Raw genomic sequence first — 20248 nt, forward strand, 5'->3', positions numbered from 1 at the left:
TGTGGTCCATATTTTGACTCATGTTTGTGGAAATTGGTTGTAGAAGGCCACTTTCTCTCTGTACATAGTCTCAGTGATCGTTTCATGGATGTTTTCCATTCTCAAAGTATGCTAAATATGGATGTGCATGATGTCTCAGCTACATATATCAGATCGTTCTTATTACATCATTTATATTTTGTAATCTGTATTTCTGTACGTGTTTTTAAAATATATACATTTAAACTGCTGTGTTTGTGGTTTTGGTGCCATATGATCATCACCAAGTCTTGACATTCACAGACTTTAAAGAGGAGGAGGTCCACCAATTTTTTCACAATTTTGTAACAAAACAAAGCTATTCAGAATGGTGAAATGGTAAATTAAACCAAAACCTACTGAGTCTAAATAAAATAAAAATAGGTGTGATAGGAACCAGGGGTCACAGTGCAAATATAGCCATTTTATTTACCATCCATATGGATCAGTGAACCTACATGTGTCTTCGGAGTTTTATATGTAATATTGATGATGGCAACATAGTGTTAAATCTGAAAATTAGACTGGACAAGCCTAGTTAGCTGGTGTCTATGGTACAGGACATATACAAAAAACTTTACTTAAGACCTCCTGGTGAACTTGTGCTACTACTACTAATACTTGCATAGCTAGTAGCATTGGCATTCCTGCCTAACACATGGCATTACACTGCTTCCAAAAAAGCGAGTAAATCTCTGTACTCCCAGGAATCATTTAATAATTAGTTAACTTAATAATTCTGACATGGTGTGTACACTACTTTGTTATGAATGAATCTATTAAGTCAGAATAAGCTAGCTAACATTAGCTATCCAGCTAGTTGTAGCTAAACTATAGCTAATACCAGCTAAGCATAGCTAGTAACCTAACTATGATGATTTCTACTGGCATACACACTCACGCAAATCTCTATAATTGCTCAGAATCATGTGTAGATTTAAACAAAACGCACATTTTGTGTAAAAATGAGCAAAAACCACCCGTTCTCTTTCTGCTAGCATACATGCTAATAGCGCTAGAATTAATGCTGCAGAGCTAGCTGATGTTAACTTGACAAACTCTTTACAAAGTGATAATCCACACACGTCTACAGTTATTCAGACTCGTGTAGAGCCAAATAAAAGTACATTTCTTCTTCAGAATGTAAAAATGAACTACAAATCTACTCGTTCTCTAACGTTAGCTGTTTGCATGTAAGTTAATAGCGCTAGCATTAGCCTCCGATCATAACGTCATACTGGCGAATAAATGTAACTTTACAAAATAATTTTTAAAAAATGATCGACATATCATAATATTACTCCAGTTTATATTCTGGTGCACGTATTGGTCGTGTACCACCTAACGTTAATGCGTCAACAGTTTGATTAAATGCGTTTCTGCTTTCATCTATTGTTTGTTCTTTTATTGGTAGCATTGGCGACATTTATGAGAGCCGGTTTATGATGAGCTTGGCGTCTTCCTATTTCCCCCGCTATATAAAAAATAGGACTGCACAACGCGAGAGGGCGCCTGTGAGCAAGTCCTCAATTAATGGGGTGAATAGAGCTAAATAGCTAAAAACGAATAGTTAAACTAGTTTCATTGGCTGTTCACGTTCACAGACATCATGAACGTACATGAAGAGCCGTTTAAACTACTTTAACTGCAGTTCAGAAGCGCTCAGAAATAATGCTTTATGCTGTTCTGTGTGAAATTAATGTATTATTTTATATTAAAAATGCTTACTTATTTATAATTATTTATAATGTTGGATTTTACTCAAATGCTCCATCTTAACCCATTCATTTTGGACTCACTCGGGAGCCCTCTAGCGTTTAAGACACCCGGAAGACATTAGAGAGTGTTAATGCTCCTCTACAAGTTCTCTGATTTAATGGTCTACAGTGGCATCTGCTGCTTGTATTGGACATGCGTGTTTTAACAATACTGATCAGTCTGTCAGTCAGTGACTCAGTGATAGACTTTTGTAGGCTGGCCCACTGGGTACTACTGGGTGCTATTGCATTACAACGCCCATGTTCCTCTACCTCTGGATTTTACAATATATTTTATGCCAAAAAACATAAAACATATCAAAACAATCTTGCAGACATCAGGCAGCATATTTGTACCATTTTGTACCAAGTGGTTAAAAAAACTATCAATGATAATAGCACAGCGGGCAGAAATACAATCAGCTCTGCAGTTACTATTCGCTGCATTTGTTTACAGGCTCTTCATAAATGGTCTAAATCTGACATTTTATAATACATGCAGTTGTTCAGTGACTTAGAAGTAGTGACGATGCCCATGGTATACTAAGCATTGCAACATAATTGACCACAATAACAATAGCAACATTGTTGTCATATTGCCCACCCCTAATGGACAATACCTCAATGTTTATTTCCATTACTGAATTATTGCTCCACTCGTAGACCAGACATCTTAGACACAACTGACACAGAGCAATAAAAAACACTTGTATTTCCGCTTTTACAATAATGATACATTTACTTTGACACCATGCCATAATGTAATAGCTTGTAAACTACCAGTTTCCATCTTCATGAACAGGTGCCTAGAGGTAATGAACACAGAAATGACTGCAATTTAGCATGCAGGCATACACCTTCTTACACTTATTTACAGTCTGTTGGTGTCATCTAATGAAGTCATTGCGAAGAGGTGGATAGAATGACTTTGGGGCTGTGCCTGATGTTAAATTTAAAGCTGGATTTGCTGGGCTCTGTATGTGTCAAAGTCCTCTGGAAGGGTATCTGGAGAGAAAGACATGGACACTAGTTAGAGTTGCAATGGTACATTATAATCTGAATTATAGATAACAGACTGCTTACAACAAAATTGCTCCTGTTTTGTTTTTGTTTTTTTCTTTCCAAGCTGCTTAGAACAAAGTATGCACTCCTTTGTTTATGTATTTCAAACACTTTCTAAAACAATTAGTTTTAAAATTTAGTTTGAGTACTTATTTTTGCTTGGTCTCTGGTTTAAAGGGACACTCTGGCCAAAATAAAAACTTTAACCATTGATACGTCTGTTGCAAACATGCCCACTCGCCTTCTGCAGTGGTGCCATAGTAGTCTCTAGAGCAAGATATTCTGGTTTAAAGACTAGAAACCTCCCCTCTGATGATGTATCTTGAAGGTGAGAGGAACATTTGAAAACCTACAACTGCTTTAGGGCGGATATTTGAGAACAGGCTTTTTGATTTTATTTCCACTAGTTGAATAATGCAGAAGGAAGACTGATGGCTAATCAAGTGCACCATTCTCATTCAAACCAGGCCCCAGATTTTTTAAATCTGTATTTTTTATGTTTTCATTTTATTACTATGAAAGTCATGCCCTTCCAAAAGATCTCTTCCAAAAGTCGCAGGGTGAAATCAGTGCGAAGCAGCAGCTACAGACACACAGCATTCTGTGCACATCAGTGCTGAACGGTTGATGAATGATGTGTTGCTGAAGTGGTTAGTAGAGCATCAGTTTAAACGTGTGAAAATTAAATAGTTATACACACCAAAGTGCATTTGAAGAATATAGACATAGTTTGCTTTGCAAGATAATTGGCTATGGCTAGTACCAGCCCCTCTCAATCTGGTTGTTTAGCCTTCTGGCTCACTAGCTAGTCGTGACTTGTGATAGCATAGCATCCTACTTAATATCGGTAAAGGAGAACTGTGTGAATCTTATGGCAGTGAGCCCATCTGTACTCATGCTGCTTCCTGTGCATTGTGTTTGAAAATACCGCTATTACCATGTTGGCAGTTTCCTTTGATCTGTGGCTTTATTATCTATGTTCTCTAAATTAATTTGGATTGTGGATGTAGTCTTTTTATGTGAATTTATGCCCCTTAACTTATGCCCCTTTTGGGTGAAGCAGACAAAATTCAGCTCTTTTTTCAAGAAAAGTGGCAGTAGTGTAAGCTATTGTAGAAGTGAGTGAATGAGTGTCATTTTCAATAACCATAACAGCACAAATAACTGACATGAAAATCTCTAAATTAATATACAGTATTTACGCTAATATAAAGTAGGAGATTACCAAGATGCAAAAACTGATTAAGTGAAATTTTTAAATAATCGCCCCAAAGTCAAAGTGAAAATGCATAAAATTACGTTATTATTTTCTCTCTTTTTTTGGGCAAGGACTCCTATGCCCCCTGCTCTGATTGTGAATTCTGTCAAACCAATAAAGTTGAGAGATGCAATTCTGTACTACAGGATATCACAAAACATGACAAAAACATTGGATGCTAGTTTTAGGCCAGACTACTCGTCTTAAGGCCTTCAGTGCCTCACTTTCATAACTACATAATGTACACGTTAGTTTCATAGTTACTGAATAATGTGTCTAAAAATTAATTACTGAATAACAAGCCTAGGTTTGTTCATGTTAAAACAATTAAAACAAATCTAAAAAATGACATTTACCATTGCATCGGTAGCGTAGGTTGGCCCAGATGATGTTCTCCTGTGAGAAGCAGAATACTCCTAGTCTGCCACCTCTCATAGTTGTGTCAATAATAATTCCTGTGTCAGCAACCATCTGCGTACCCTCGTAGAAACGAACCCTGTATGATAGAGATCCAAACACTCTTAAAGGTCGAGAATCAGGGTACTGTGTTGTAAATTCTGCATAGTTAGCTAGTTACTTTTGTAGATGGAGCACTGTCCACTGCTGTTGTACCTGATGTACCCATCATGAGGTCTGTGCTGCAGGAACCAGCGATAAGACGTCTTGTCCTTCCAGCCAACATTTCTCGGATCTTTCCACAGCAGCCTCACCTGGTTGGGGGTGTCGCCTGTGTGCCACAGCGAGTTCCTCAAGTTCTCTCCAGGCCCTGTGTCTGATTTTACAGCCTAGCAAGAGGAAGAAAGTAAATATACACTAATTATAATCTAAGGAGTAAAGATTTTATAGATCCTGATTTTATAGATCCATCCATCAGGAGAGAGCTCAAGTATGTGGAAAATACATTACATGGCCAAAAGTATGTGGACATTACAAAAGCATTAAAGGAATGGTTTGGTGAAAAAGCTAATATGACTGACATTAGTCACTAGGCACCCAAATCTTATCTGTAAATACATCCCCAAAATTCCTTTCAACCTGTACATCATACATATAAATATAATATTTATAAATATCAGTTAAATTATATGTTTTTGAATAGGAAGCAAAATTGTGAACCTAATCTAGTGTCTATATGCCTGTGTAATACGCATTCGAAAGGAAGTCAGAAATCGCCACAACACCTGTTGTCTAAAATGCCTGCCCCACTGCCTTCAGCTAGATAGTAAAGTTATGTTCATCTTTATAGTTCACTTTCATGTCATACTGAGCCCTAAAACACATTGACAAGTCTTTATGGAGAGCGGGATGTGGTGTGAGCAGGTTGAGAGAAGTTTTGAGGATGTATTGACACAAAAGGTTTTGGGTGACTAATGACTTGTAGTGTTTGTTTGCAGTAGTAGCCTCATAACTCCAGTTTAAAACTACAGAATCAAAATTTGGACACCAAACATATCTTGGCTGATCGACTATGTCTGGGGTAAGTGGAAAATTTCATTTTATTTTGTTGCCGAACCATTTCCTTAATATGAAGTTGGTACCCCCTTTGATGCTGTAACAGCCTCTGTTCTAGGAACTCAGTAGTGAGTTCTGTAGCCATGGATGGGCAGTTTTTACATCCTCATGTGCATCAGCAGAACCCTGTTCTGTGAATTTGTGTGGCCTACCCCTTAATGGCTGTGTTGCTGTGACCACATTTCCACTTCACAATAATAGCACTTATAGTTGGCTAGGGTATCTCTAGCAGAGCTGAAATTTGAAGAACTGACTAGTTGGACCAGTAGAGTCCTGTGACAGTGCTGTGTTGAAAGTCACTGAGCTCTTCAGTAGGACTTATTCTACTGCCTACGTTATCTATGGAGATTGTACGACTGTTTGCCTGATTTAATGCAATGGATGTTAGCAACGTGACTGAAACATCAGAACCCATTAATTAGAAGGGCTTTCCACATACTTTTGAGCATGTACTGCATCTCAGGATCAAGGTGCATTCTACTAATTGTAACCCAACTATCATCAAGGACTTTAATGCCACAAAGCTGAGTCCATTATGCAAAATATACGCATACCTTGAGTTGGATCCCTGGTTCAGCCACGGCTCGGAAAGGATTAGCCTGCCAGTAGATCTGCTCTACCTGCTTCCACATGACCACATAAAAGCTGGAGCTGTCCTGATAACCGAATATAAACCCAGCATAGTCGTCATCCGTTACCGTATTTACATGAAACGTCCCTTCAAAGTCCACTCCATTAAAAGCTGTGAAACCTGAATGGAAAAACAAGAAATTATTAGTTTTGTAGATTGCACCACTGATTATCTTCACATATTGGAAGTTCTATCGTGGGTGAGGTCATGTTAATGGTAGATCTCCATAGACATATATTACCGATAGCCAGTCCAGGGTCACTGTTCATAGTTTGAATGATCTCCCTCCCCTGTTTGAAAGAAAACACGTATTGCTTGCATTATGAAGCTCACCCTTTTGTCATTTAGCTTTCTCAGAATCAAGTGGCAGCAGATCTGACCTGGTTGAGCACCACCCAGTTTGGATCAATTTGGGCATCTCCTTCTGGGTCCAGCACCACAGTCTGGTAAGCTCTGAAGTCAGTGAGGGTGACCTCTGCGTTCTCAGGGCACACATCAATTGGGTCAGTCACTGTGTCGTTGTCAAAGTCCTTTTCACACACGTTTCCAATTCCATCTCCTGCAATTCACATTCGGAGGGAAACAATCTTAGGAATTCCTGTATTAAGTGGCTAGTAAGTAGCATATAAAAATGTATGTTTTACGCAGAGATGCGCCGATATGGGAATTGTGGCCTGATGACTACATCCAGGCTGGTATAAATAGGCTAGAGGGATTAAGCTTTCCTTCTCTTTTAAAGGAAGAATCAATATAAGGTTTCATGTTTGGCATCCACAACATTTTACTTGCAGTTCATCAATAAGAAGATTATTTTGGACTTCTGTGGGCTCAAGAACAACACCTCCACCAAAAGGTGGCAAGAACAATACACATTGGCTGTGATGGGGCTGATTTACATCCAGCCCAAGCTGTGGATTCGCACAGCCTGTCTGTGTTACTGTGTCAGATGTGATTTGACGTATTACGTGTAATGAATGCCCCCTAGATTCGTTATCTATTTTTAAATTTTTTATAAAGTCTCTATTTAAGCTCACGATGCTTAGCTCTGCCTTCCTGCAATCTGCAGTCAGTACTGGTTGAGGCAGATGGATCCTGTTATAACATCTGATTGGCTGAAACGCAATCAAATCCCTTGTAAAGTAAGTCTGTTTACAGTGAGAGTCAAGTACAGTAAAATTGTGATATCATTACATTTTAATTTACATTACTGCAATAATGCTCATTTTCAAAAGATGCCTTCCCAGTATTTTTTTCCCAGTATTACGTTAGCGCCATGCGAACGGAGGTGCTACAGCACAGACGTTTGAAGTGTTTAATATAGACATTTAATGCATATAAATGATTGTAACAGACATTTAGGTAAATACACTTTATAATTTGTCTATTGCTGTTTTACAGAGTTGTTCAGAAATGATTTGAATTTAATTGTGTCATGTTCTGCTCATGTAGTTGATAAAAACAGTGCTAACAAGATTGTTCTATTAGGTTGCTATAGCTGTTAGATAATGGTAGACATCAACATTTGCGACCTGTACTTAGCTTGACAGCTCATTTCGTTGCTTTGTTGCTGGGGCTTTCGAATGTGATGCTACAGTGTGTGAGCTATTGATAACTGTTTTTTTAGCCCTCCAGTTCAGTATTATGACCAGCCATCACTGTTTTTATATACATATATCGCTGTTGTCGGAGCAAACCCTCGTATCTCCAAAATGGTAACTATTTTACTTTTAATGTAAGTCAATGGAACCAGACTTTTCTCCAAGTAATTTTGGGCCGTTTCTTTTGATCCATTCATCATGACATTTACACACAGTGTAAAGGGCAACAGGCATTTTCAAATGATGTCAAAAACCGAAAAACGACAAAAATGGAGATACAAGGTTTTCTTCTGACAGCAGCGATTTGCTGAAAAATAACCTTTTTTAAAAATGACAAATGGAGATACAAGGTTTTCTTCTGACAGCAGCGATTTGCTGAAAAATAACCTTTTTTAAAAATGTAGAAACTGGGACTAGATCCACCTGGTTTAGCATTACAGTAAAATGTAGGTATATTTGTAGAGGGTTATAAATGCAGTTAAAGGAATAAAATAAAATATTTTAACACATATTTTAGCACAGTAGCCCAGCGTTGCCTATACATTCTGCTCTTCAAGAGTATCATAAATATAAATATATGATAAACAACATCAAGTTTCAGGTTGAAATATCGGTCAAATGTAAACATCTGTCCAATACCGATTTTTTTAAGCAATTATCTGCCAATACTGATATAATTCTGATGTCATTGTGCATCTTTCATTTTACATTTGTAAGTTGTTTGCCAAGAACGTTTGTAAATGTTGTTTTAAGGTGGCACTATGACAGAAGGTGAACTAAGACAAAATTCCAGCACTGCTGTGCAAGTTACTCACAGTTAATACAGCTAGATGTAGTCGATTTAGCTCTCACATGGTTAACAAGTGATGAAAACTTAAACCCCAGTAATTAGCCTTGTGCATTGCCCTAACATCAAAAACAGACAAAAGTGTGGAGCAGTCTGACTTCATGCTTCCATTTTTATAGACAACAGTATCTGTTACAGAGTCCGAAACCACATAAGAAAGTGCATCCAAGATTACTTAATTATGCAGTTTAAGGCAAGTGTGTAATGATTTAGGCATGCAGTTTGCACAGTGCTAATTGGTGTGACTTTCCATTGCTTGAACTCACATCAGCCTCATCACTCCACTGCAAAATTAAAGAAGCAAACTTTGGACACCAGACTTGGCCAATCATCTACATATAAGGTAAAGGGAAAAATGTGCACATTTGATTTTTGGTCAGATCACTTTAAGCATCAAATAGTGCAATCTGATGAAAGGGAAGTAGTTGTGACACCTGGGCTTGAGTGAAGACTGATAGTAAAGAAGGCATAAATTAGAAACTGACCGTCCCAGTCTTCCTGTAGTGGGTTAGGGACGAGCCTGCAGTTGTCTGGTCCTGGAGGGAGGAGATCGGGAATGCCATCATTGTCGTCATCATCATCACATTCATCCCCCTTGCCGTCTTTGTCAGTGTCCAGCTGAGAGCTGTTGATGACTGCAGGACAATTGTCTCTCGAGTCCTGATGACCATCTCCATCACTGGAAAAAAAGGCAATAAGCATTTAGATTTAGCATTTAGAACCCTGGAAGAAGGAAAAGCATAGAAACCATTGATAGTTGGTTCCTGGTGGTTCAATGGTATTTTGGTGACTTGGTCACCTATTGTAGGTTCCTTTGAAGGTTTCTAATGAGATCCAAATGTGTTATACAGGAATGGTCTGAATTCTTGCGGGGTGTTTTTTTTGTATTAGGGACATGTCCATGTTGCAAGTTATGCAAAGAAAAAGTAATACCTGTCCTTGTTGGTATCACAAGGATCACCAATCAAGTCATTATCCATGTCCAGCTGTAAGTGCAAAAGAAGGGATCGTGAACTGGCCACGGAGAGAACGCATTTACCATATTGTCTGAAGTAAAATACAGAATGGGAACAAGACCTGGTCAGGATTGCGAACATAAGGACAGCTGTCACATGCGTCGCCCACATTATCACCATCTCGATCAATCTGGTCGGGATTGGGAACCTTCTTGCAGTTGTCTTTTTCATTTTTGATTCCTGAGGAACACAGCAGAAGCTTAAAGACCAGAGCCACATTAAGGATTGCCCAGTGTAAAGGAAATATTCCAGTCAAACGTACCATCACCATCAATGTCATCATCGCATTCATCACCCTTGCCATCAAGGTCAGTGTCCTTTTGGTCGTTGTTTTTAACCAGTCGGCAGTTGTCACAAGCATCTCCGTAATCGTCCTCGTCAGCATTTTTCTGGTTCACATTTGGAACAAGCACGCAATTGTCCTAGAAAAGCAAAGACCAGTATGTTGAGTTGAGGTTTATTGGCCCTAATAAAGCAATCTCTCTATATGCAAATTTTGGTTATTATTTGACCAAAGTTACTGACTTCTATATTAAGGATCCCATCTCCATCGGCATCATCATCACATGCATCACCAATGCCATCCCTATCAGCATCTTCTTGGCCAGAGTTGGGTACGGTGAGGCAGTTATCCTGCAAAACCGCTTTCAGTGAGATTCTTGGACTTATTGTACACTTTCAGATCTACAAGAAATCAATTTAATGAACAAATCTATTTTTTTTACCTTAGCACAGTTTCTCTCTGGACATTGCAGTTTCTCATCAGGGAATCCATCAATATCTGTATCTCGTCCACACATGTATCCATTGCCAGCCCAGCCAACTCCACACTAAATACAGAGATTTTAATCAGCCTTGGATAAATCCAGTGGCAGACCGTTAGACAGACCGTGGGACCCATTTTAAATGCTTACCAAAAGATGCAATTTATTATTATTTCAACCTCAGATTCCTTGGCCTTTGCTCATTTTCTGTGAAGAACATATAAAATAACCCATTTTCAGTGACTTCACACTGTTCACCCCCTACACATTTAATGTGGGCTGAACCCACAGGGAATAAAAGTGTGGAGGTGCTGTGTCCCTTCACTCTGTTCTCCTACATGGCCTGCTGTTAGTGTGTGTGTGTGTGTGTCTGTGTGTGTATATGTGTCTATGTGTGGGTGTATGTGTGTGTGTGTGTGTGTGTGTGTGTATGTGTTTGTATGTGGGTGTGTGTGTGTGAGGGTGGACAACATGGACATGCCGCCGAATGGCTACAGCTGCTAAAGGAGAACCCTACACTGGGCACTTGTGATATTTTACACATCTGGTATCTTTACATAAGTTGTTGGCTGTACTGATTTAAAAAACAATAATGTGGTGGGTCCACCAGACCACTGAGGAACAAACACATCAACACCACACAAGGTTTAAAATAACAAAAAGAAGAAAAAACAACCTCTATGTTAATGCTAATTTCTGCTATGGGATGTCTACTAGTACGTTAGTGTTAAGGTAACACTGGTACACATGAGCATTTTTTTGCTGTTCTAGATTAAATACAGACATTTGAAGCTTGTAAAACATGTTTTTAAAACAAGCAAGTTTGTAACATACATTTTACATACAGACATACATTTTACCTTGTGTGTTGCTGTTTTACTGTGACTCTTTAGTAAAGAATTCAAGCTCAGAGCTGCTGCTGCTGTTTTCCATTTCTAACAGTTGGCTGAAACACTGTTAGACCGCTGGTATTCCCTGTCAGTGATGTGTCTAAGACAGGGGTGCTCAATCCTGGTCCTGGAGATCTACCACCCTGGAGAGTTCAGATCCAACACTCTTGGCTCATATTGTCAGAGGCCCCTGAAGGCCTTGATTACCTGGATCAGGTGTGTTAGGTTTGGATTGAAGCTAAATTCTGCAGGGTGGTAGATCTTCAGGGCCAGGATTGGGGCACCCCTGGTCTAGGACTTCCAGAAGGAATGATCTTTTTGGGTTTTTTGATTAATTAAAAACTTGGTTAATTCAGGTTAATCTAACATGTAAGGCCTAATCAATAGGAGAACTGACACATGTATCTACCTAGTCACCACAGTAAAAAAATCCTAACTGGACACTTTTAAAGTTCAAGATTTTAAACTTTTTGTTTCCAGCCACAGCTTAACAATGAAATAAGAGTAGTACCACAATACTTGCTGAATTTAAATACAACAAGCATGATGATATTGTTAAAAAATGAACTAAATTCACAGATGTATTTTTTTAGTTCCCAGAAATCATTAGGCCTTCTCTGAACACCTAGAAGCCCTGAGGGTTCCCCACTGAATATTTACTCGCAATACAATCTGTAGTGCTTTGGATGTGCAACGTTTGATACTGCTCCTTACAGTACACTCTATGTTGTCATCTCGGTGGACAACACACTCAGCACTGGCATGGCAGGGGTTGGGCTGCCCGTTCCCACAGGCCCTCTCTGGCTTACAACCCCGTGTCTGGTCTCCAACAAAGCCTAGCTTACAGGGTCCACAGCGGAAAGACCCCTGTCAGAAACACATGCAAAATACAGGGAAAATGAAAGGTCGTTCACAGTCATCAGTCACAGAAATAGTGGGGCTGAAGTGAAGACACTTCTTCTCCACAGTCATTAAGAACCCAGTGTCAAAGTATCAGTTAAGGCACATTATAGCAAAACTGTATTTGATCGAAAAAAAATGAACTAATGACATTCCTTGAAGTTATTGCTGTGCCTTTTACTGTGGAGTGTTTTAATGTACCCAATGTTGCATTACAAAGAACATTAGAGCGCCATGTTAGCATGAAATGGATTTGTACAGCATACATTTCTGATGGAATGGACTGGATTGTTAAGCAGTCACTTACGGGTGTGTTCTGACAGATGGAGTTCTCCACACAGCCTCCGCTTGAGATTTCACACTCATTTATGTCTTTACAAACCTTCGAGGCAAGACAAGATAGGAAAATAGGAAAAAAGGTTTTCAGCGCTAAGTTCTGACTCACTTAAATGACACATTGAATCAAGCTCTTGTCAAGAATGTCAAGATCTGAATGAAGATCTGAAAGTAGAAACCTGTTTGTTGGCTTTAGCGTAGGCAAGTCCAACTCCTTGCACCTGTCGACCTGTATAGCCAGCAGGACAGAGGCCACAGCGGAAACCAGGAGATGTGTTGATGCATCTTACACCCATATGGCATGGCATTACAGTACACTGCAAGCATAAAAACTTAGGCTTGAATTTAAAAAATCTTAAAAGTACATAAGAGCGTCCATATTTTGGTTAGGGCAAGCAGCCTATTAGAATAGCAAGCATGTTCGTTTCTGTTCTTGTACCTTAGGTTAACCAGGTAAAATATCAGTCAATGAAATATTTGAGGTTTTTTTTTTTTATTGTTGTTGTTTTCTTTTACCTCCAATGTTCTTCTCCCAAGTTAGCTGGCCACTAGTTGTGTCTTATAAGAAGGCCATTAACTATACAGTCATGTTCCTCCTTACATTATCACAAAAATCAACTTAAAATGAACATCTACACCGATCAGGCATGACATTATGACCACCTCCTTGTTTCTGGTCAGGACCCCCATGGACCCTCACAGAGCAGGCACTGCTGTGTCTGGTCAACTCGTACCAGCACAATACAAACTAACACACCACCACTGCCTCAGTGTTACTGTAGTGCTGAGAATGATCCACCACCCAAATAGTACCTGCTCTGTGAGGGTCCATGGGGGTCCTGACTACTGAAGAACAGGGTAAAAGGGGGCTAACAAAGTATGCAGAGAAACAGATGGACTACAGTCTGTAATTGTAGAACTACAAAGTGCACCTATATAGTACGTGGAGCTGATAAAAGCTGATAGAAACAACGAGGTGGTCATAATATTATGCCTGTGTATAGTAGTGTGAAAAAGTCAGGGGGCACCCTTAATTGATTTAGAAGCCTCAACAACTAAATTTAATAACTTTTTTTCGGTATTTAATATGTCCACTCTTTCCTATTACAGCTTCCATTCTTTTCAGAAGACTTGCTCTCCCTTTTTCAAAGAAATCTGCAGGAATATTTCTCAACACCTCTGAAGTTCAGTATTAGTTGGTTTCATTTTCTGCTTCACATGATGACAAAGTAATCCCAAACACATTCAGGGATGTTGAGGTCTGGACTCTGGGGAGGTCAGTCCATTGTTCTGAGAGCACAAGCAGCTCCTTTGTTTGATTTGCAAATTTTCTTCTGTTTTGTATATTTCTTTTTCTTGACAGCTGCACATCCTTTTAGGCTCATAGTGCTTGAGTTGTTTTGTCAAAGTGGAAGGATGGACAGAAACACCTGTGTATTTTTTCAGATCTAAAGCTAGAATGGAGCTTGATTTTCTCCTACTGTGCATCTGATGGGGACAGTTGTGGTGGTCTACCAGGCCTGCACAGTTATTAGGAGTCCTATTTCTTCTGTTTATTTTAATGATTTTTAGAATTCCAGGATTGGAAACTCTTGTTTTCCTATGACTTTCTCCTTTCCTAGTCAAGTGGATTATTTAATATCTGATTTCCTCGGAAATATCTCCTTAAAAATACGTAACTTGTATTTAATGACTGTTTTGTCTAGAAATTAAATAAATGTAGGGTGGTCTCTGACTTTTGCACAGTACTGTACATCCAGCCCGTGTTATTATTCCTATGCTTTAAATCAGAGGTAAATATTAGCAGGAATGAAGTGTTGGAATGTAACAATTTTACTGATGTATGTAAAATTCACAGTCTAGAGAATTTGCTGTGATTATTTTGAACCACAAAGAGGCAGTGTCAGTGTTCCACCAGTGCATGACTAGTCATTTCAGGATGTCGGTGGCTGTTGGCTTTTGCCGATCGGTGGTCCTCTGCTGTGTCTCACCTCATCCACATCTGTGCAGTGGGTGCCATTGCCCACCATGCCCTCGGGACATGACCCACATTTGATTCCGCTGGCTGTCTCGATACACTCCACACCCGGGTGACAGGGATTTGGAGTGCAAGAAGGTTTAGGCTTTGGATCCGGATTGTCGTAACGCATGCCTGCAGAGAGATATGTCAACATAGTCATTTTCTTAAAGCAAACCAAAAAAATTAAGATTTTTTGCAAATATTATGTTTTACAGTGTATCTAACGATACTTAGTAGCTCCTAACTGATGACTGATGACACAGCTTGAGCTCAGATAAATACACATTACTCTCCACTGCCTTCTAAATGTGTTGTTGTGCCAGTCAAAATAAGAACTTTTGTTGTTTTTTTGTGCTTTTTCTGTTTTCTTCTATTTGCATGCATTTGCCTCAAATCAGCTGATAAAAACTCTATTACATTCTGTTCGTTGTGATGCAAACATATGATTACAAAACCCAACAAGTGTGGAAAATAATTGTGGTCAGCGATTAGCTCTAATAATTGCAATCAGGCAATTATGTAATAATTGTAAGAGGCCTATCATTTGCTTTTCCTGCAGTTCCACTGTGCCGCTCCTGCGCATGTGGAATGGGTTGATCATTAATTTTCCTATTTACTTAGTGTTACATTATAGGCTACTGTAGCTGTTTCAAAACTTCCACCAGGCAAGCACACCCAAATTACTCACCACAGGCCTCACACTCCATTACTGTGTTCTTCAAGAACACGATTTCCTCTATCTGTGAGGAGACAAGACCAAGAATGAGCACTAATAAACAGTGCATCTTAACTTTGAGCCACCAGTAAGGAAACAGGGTAATGAAAGGCATGTGGTCTTGCTTCTTTACCTGTTGTTTCAGCAGTTCCTTGATTTCAGCCAGTGCCTGGTTTGTGTCCTTAATCTGTTTTATTATCTCTCCATCTGTGAAAGCCGATAGCATTCATGATTTGTTTTGAGTATCAACAACAAAGCAACACTAGTAATTATAAATTGCATTGTGATTGTAAGAGTCAATGGTGTAGAAAGTACATAGAAACTGTACATAAGTGAAAGTTTGGGCATGTCAAAAAGTGTCTACATTTAAAAAAAAAGCATATAAATTTAAAAAAATAATGTTTTAGCAGATAAAATGAAATATTTTCTTTGTTTGCACAAAGATATTAGTGTTGTCATGGGTGGTGTCATACAGATAGTTATGATTTTGTTTGGATGTCTTAAAAAAGTGTAAGAACAAGTGTAGGAACTTCACTGGCAAGAGAAAAACAAACGTTAAAGTTTCATGGCCTTTCAAGGTCAAAATGAAAATGTAAGGAGTAAATAGTATGTTGTTTGGAAACTAGCACTCAAAAGTTTGGAATCACTTGTCATATTTATGATTACTATTATTGTTTTGAACATTAAACTCATACAGTGTAGTTTGTAATACTCTAAACTAGACACCAGGGGCCAGATTCACCAAAGCTTTCATAAGAAAAAACTTATGACAGATCTCAATGTAAATGCTTAGAAGTTCATAAGAATGGGCCTCATTGACTTAATAGTAAGTTTTTTCTTATTTTTTTCTGAAAAAAAAGTTTCTAAGTAAAAGTCAGTCAGATTCATAAAGCGCAGAATTGTTCACACATTGTGCTCTTGAGTGTGTGTAGATTCTGTTCTTACCTAAGAACAAATCCCAAACAAGAAAACATTGGTGAATGTCAGAATCTTTGTGAAAACTGTGTAAGTGGGTTTTGAGAAGAAATTTCTTCTTAAGAACAGTTGGTGGATGAGGCCCATTGTTCTTAAGTGCAGTTCTCAAGTTCTCAAATATTCTCTTAAGGACATAATTACTTTCTTAAGATATTTCTGTTAGGCAGTTATTCACTTTAATCGCATCAGTGCCTGAGGACACCAAAATGAAGGTAGAACAAATACAAACATACGAACTGAGCAAACAAGAAATTGAAGTGATGATGGAGGAAACAGCCAACAGGAAAAATCCTCCTCGGTTTATTTTAAGGATTATATGATGTAAAACTTATTAGAAGTTGCAGTTTAAAGCTTTATCTGTCCTTACAATCTAAGACCAGTGTAAGCTAGTCATGAGGTTAGGAAAATATTTATAAACAAAAACCAAGAACTTATTAAATGATAAATACTGTACTGTAATAATTTTTGTATAGTAATGCTTTTATCAGTTATCTCCATGTTTCCGGCATGGAATTCTGGATTTTAATTTTAAGTTCATTTTCAATGTTTTTCATCTTTCTGAATTCTTATGGACTCATCTACTCTGTTCCGTTCGTCACGCTGGTTACGTTTTTATTTTCTAAGGCGTCCTACAAATTAGTTGTGTGAAGTTGTAGAGCAGCAGCAGCATAAAAGAATAGTTTCACACATTTATCTGCAACTTTTGTTATGTTATTAAAAAAGTGGTCCCAAACTTTTGAATTGTGATTTGGAATTTATGTATGCTGCTGCAATTGAGTAAAAGTAGACATATTCAATCCAATAATACTGAAGTACATCTTCTAAAATAATACAGTAATGAAGTACAGTTAAGTACTTTTAAACTGTATAGTGAATATAAGGGATCCAATCCAAGGGAGAGGCCTTAATCTGTTTCATGATCCACAATGTTTGTTGACTTAAACTCATGAGTTTTTCACAAGGCTGTTGTCAGCTTGCTCTAATGAAGGATAGTTGCTCACATCTCTTGGAATTCACAAGCGAGTTCATTTGTCATTTCTGAAAACCTTGTCTGGGCTCTGGTTTCTGTTCTACTGAGCGTGTGTTTCAAATCATAATAATACGTTTATCTTAATGTTCTCTGTTTTAACCTACAGAGAAGTGGGATGTAGAGGAGAACAGGAGGGTTGTGACTCTTTTTGTCTCAGCCTCTATAACTTACTGGTTGTTTGTGCTAAGCGTTTCAAAGTTTTTATGAGATGCCAGGGCCTCTGGCTGAGCACGTAAAGATCCAGGGCTTAGGCCAGTTCACTGCGGGATTGTTTAAATAGTTCTCTCAGAACTAGTTAATTAACCTGCAAAATGTACAGTTTTTTATTTTACATGTAATGGGAGGATTTACACATCAATAAACAGAGATGGTTCCTCAGCAATGACATCCTCTTCAGGGCTTTTGGCTAGGCCTTTAAAGATCTGGGGCTCAGCCCAAGTCACAGTAGGGTTGTTTTGGGGCGTCCTCCCCCAGAATTCTTAATAAATCTGTAAAACAGGCATACCAAACTGCGCAACTTCCGGGCCAAAGTGCTACAGAGATTAGAGTTTACCCTCCTATAGCACTCTGAATTCAGTTCATGAAGGCCTTGCTAATTAGCTGATGAGCTGAACCAGGTATGTTTAATGAGGCAGTTTGCTGAAGTCTGCAGTGTTTTGGTCCGTGAGGCCTGAAGCCTGACACGTGCTGTAAAATGAGCAGTTGTTACTTTTTTTTTAATGTGAATGTGGATTTACACTAAAAACAAATTGGAGTAGTTTAGCATTTGATTGGCAGGCCTTGTAAACAAAAACATAAACAAAAGCAAAGAACAGCAAAACTCTCCTTGCAACAGAAAATGTCAAAAACAGAGATTTTCTCAACAATTACGTTCTGAAAGTCCTCTCTACATTTCTTCTCCCTCCCTGCTAACAGAGGAACCACTCATCTATAGTTATTTATGCCAACTGTAAAGTTTGGTGGAGGAGGGATAATGCTATGGGGTTGTTTTTTCAGGTGTTGGCCTAGGACCCTTAGTTCCAGTGAAGGGAATTTTAATGCTCCAGCAAACCAAAACATTTTGGTCAATTCTATACTTCTAACTTTGTGGGAACAGTTTGGGGAAGACCCTTTTCTGTTCCAGCAGGACTGAGCCCCAGTACACAAAGCAAGGTCCATAAAGGCATGGCTGGACGAGTTTGGTGTGGAAGAACTTGACTGGCCCACACAGAACCCTGATCTCAACCCCATCGAACACCTTTGGGATGGAGACTACGACCCAGGCCCTCTCGACCAACATAAGTGTCTGACCTTACAAAGGCACTTCTGGATGAATGGACAAAAAAAACCCCTCCAAAATCTTGTAGAAAGCTTCCCAGAAGAGTGGAAGCTGTTATGGCTGCAAAGGGGGACCAACTCCATATTAATACCTATGGATTTAGAATGGGTGATATAAAAGCTCCTGTAGGTGTAATGTGTAGGTGTCCCAATACTTTTGTCCATATGTGCATCTTCTATTGGGCAGGCTTGACATTTGGCCTAAGTTCCTGCTTTGTGAAATAACCCCTAGGGTAGCAAAAGGCCAGAGGGCAGCCATCGAACCTCACTTCCAGTTCCGCTCTTGCCCTCTTTTAACAGGAAGCTGATCTCAGGTCAGATTTTCTTAGCGCAGCATGTGTGGTAGATTGTTCTCCCCAAGGGGCCGTTCTGCCTCCCCTCTTTTGGGCATAGAGGAATGGAGATATGGTCTTTCCATTAACAGCATTCATATTTTTCAACATGCCTTCCTGGCAAAAGCTCAGGAGATTCCAGAACATGGACTGCTGCATGTGTAATATACATCAACTCAGCTTAATCATACATCAGTGTTTGATGTTTTTGCACTTGATTAAGAGTGATGTGGCCATAAATGAATAACAATACTAGAAATATATTTTACAGGCCACCTTTACATAAGTATAGAGAACACAGGTAAGAACTGATCCCTGATCAGGACTCTTGCTCTGAAAAGTTATAAACTTTTTGGCTTTGTCTTTTACATACTTTCAAAAATAAAAGCTCCTAAATGGTTCTTGGCTTGGATGATTAAACTTTAAAAAGGTTCTTTACACATGTACAATTTACGAAAATAGTTCTTTACAGAACAATCCGCTGAAAAAGGTTCCTTAGGGAACCAAAAGTTGTTCTTCTATAGCATCGATCCGAAGAACCCTTTTTGGCATTTTTGATGCCTTTTTTAAATTTGCGTCCTTGATTTTGCCAATACACACACATGCTGCAGATGTACTGGTGGTCTATTTGAACATTTATAAAAGAACAGAACAATATTTTTTAAAAATCCTGACAATTCACAACTAAAAGCCTTTCAGATTGCATTTACCAAAAATTAGTAAGCATACATAAACTAATATTGTGTCTTAACTCTCTGTGCGACAGACTAATCAACTTCACCTTAATCCAACACAGTGTATTAGATAAGTATTCAGTCCACTTTCCTAGTTTCATTCTATTCAGTTCAGACATCAATTGAAGTCACTTACCTCTTGAAGCTGCCTGCCCAGACACTAGAGGAATACCCAGGTTAAGAATTCCGGATAATAAGAGAATCCAGCGCATTTTTAGTGTCCTCCTCTACCACTTGAGGGCTGCGAGGATGTCTGCCTTAGTGTGAAATTCCTGCTGACCCCTCCTCTGCTTTAGTATCTCTGGACCTCTGACATCACCAATGCAGGGGCGTAGCTAGAACTTTTAGAACGGAGTGGCCAGGTAAGACCCAGAGATAAAATTGAGGGTCACACTGCTAATAAATAAAGTGTTACTGTATAAAATTAACATAAAAATGTAATGCGTGATTTTTCCTCTGTATGTACATCTGTCCATGTTATATAGTTTAGTCATTCATGAGGAAATGTTGTATTTGAATCAAATAAATTAAATGCA

General features: G+C 38.8%; 1 protein-coding gene across 1 annotated transcript; it reads right to left on the bottom strand.

Moving 5' to 3' along the window:
- Positions 1-1773: 1773 nt before the first annotated feature.
- Positions 1774-19992, bottom strand: LOC118818643 (cartilage oligomeric matrix protein). The gene is made up of 19 exons (XM_036585926.1): positions 19849-19992; positions 15458-15531; positions 15298-15349; positions 14581-14741; positions 12769-12906; positions 12561-12635; positions 12068-12220; positions 10425-10529; positions 10225-10332; positions 9962-10121; positions 9761-9879; positions 9617-9669; positions 9169-9362; positions 6619-6797; positions 6480-6528; positions 6162-6358; positions 4708-4880; positions 4452-4591; positions 1774-2780 (listed from the first exon to the last, which is right to left on the bottom strand). The coding sequence occupies exons 1-19, from the start codon at positions 19922-19924 to the stop codon at positions 2728-2730; spliced, it is 2259 nt and encodes a 752-aa protein (XP_036441819.1). The 5' UTR covers positions 19925-19992; the 3' UTR covers positions 1774-2727.
- Between the last annotated feature and the right edge of the window lie 256 nt (positions 19993-20248).

This window comes from Colossoma macropomum, unplaced genomic scaffold, assembly GCF_904425465.1.
Source record: "Colossoma macropomum unplaced genomic scaffold, Colossoma_macropomum, whole genome shotgun sequence".
Classification (NCBI taxonomy): Eukaryota; Metazoa; Chordata; class Actinopteri; order Characiformes; family Serrasalmidae; genus Colossoma; species Colossoma macropomum.

Excerpts from the sequence above, each read along its gene's own strand:
- LOC118818643 (XM_036585926.1), bottom strand. The coding sequence starts at position 19,924 with ATGCGCTGGATTCTCTTATTATCCGGAATTCTTAACCTGGGTATTCCT. Across the intron at positions 9,670-9,760 it reads ATGTTCGCAATCCTGACCAG|CTGGACATGGATAATGACTT; the intron begins GTCTTGTTCCCA and ends TTGCACTTACAG. Across the intron at positions 4,592-4,707 it reads CCTCATGATGGGTACATCAG|GGTTCGTTTCTACGAGGGTA; the intron begins GTACAACAGCAG and ends TCTATCATACAG.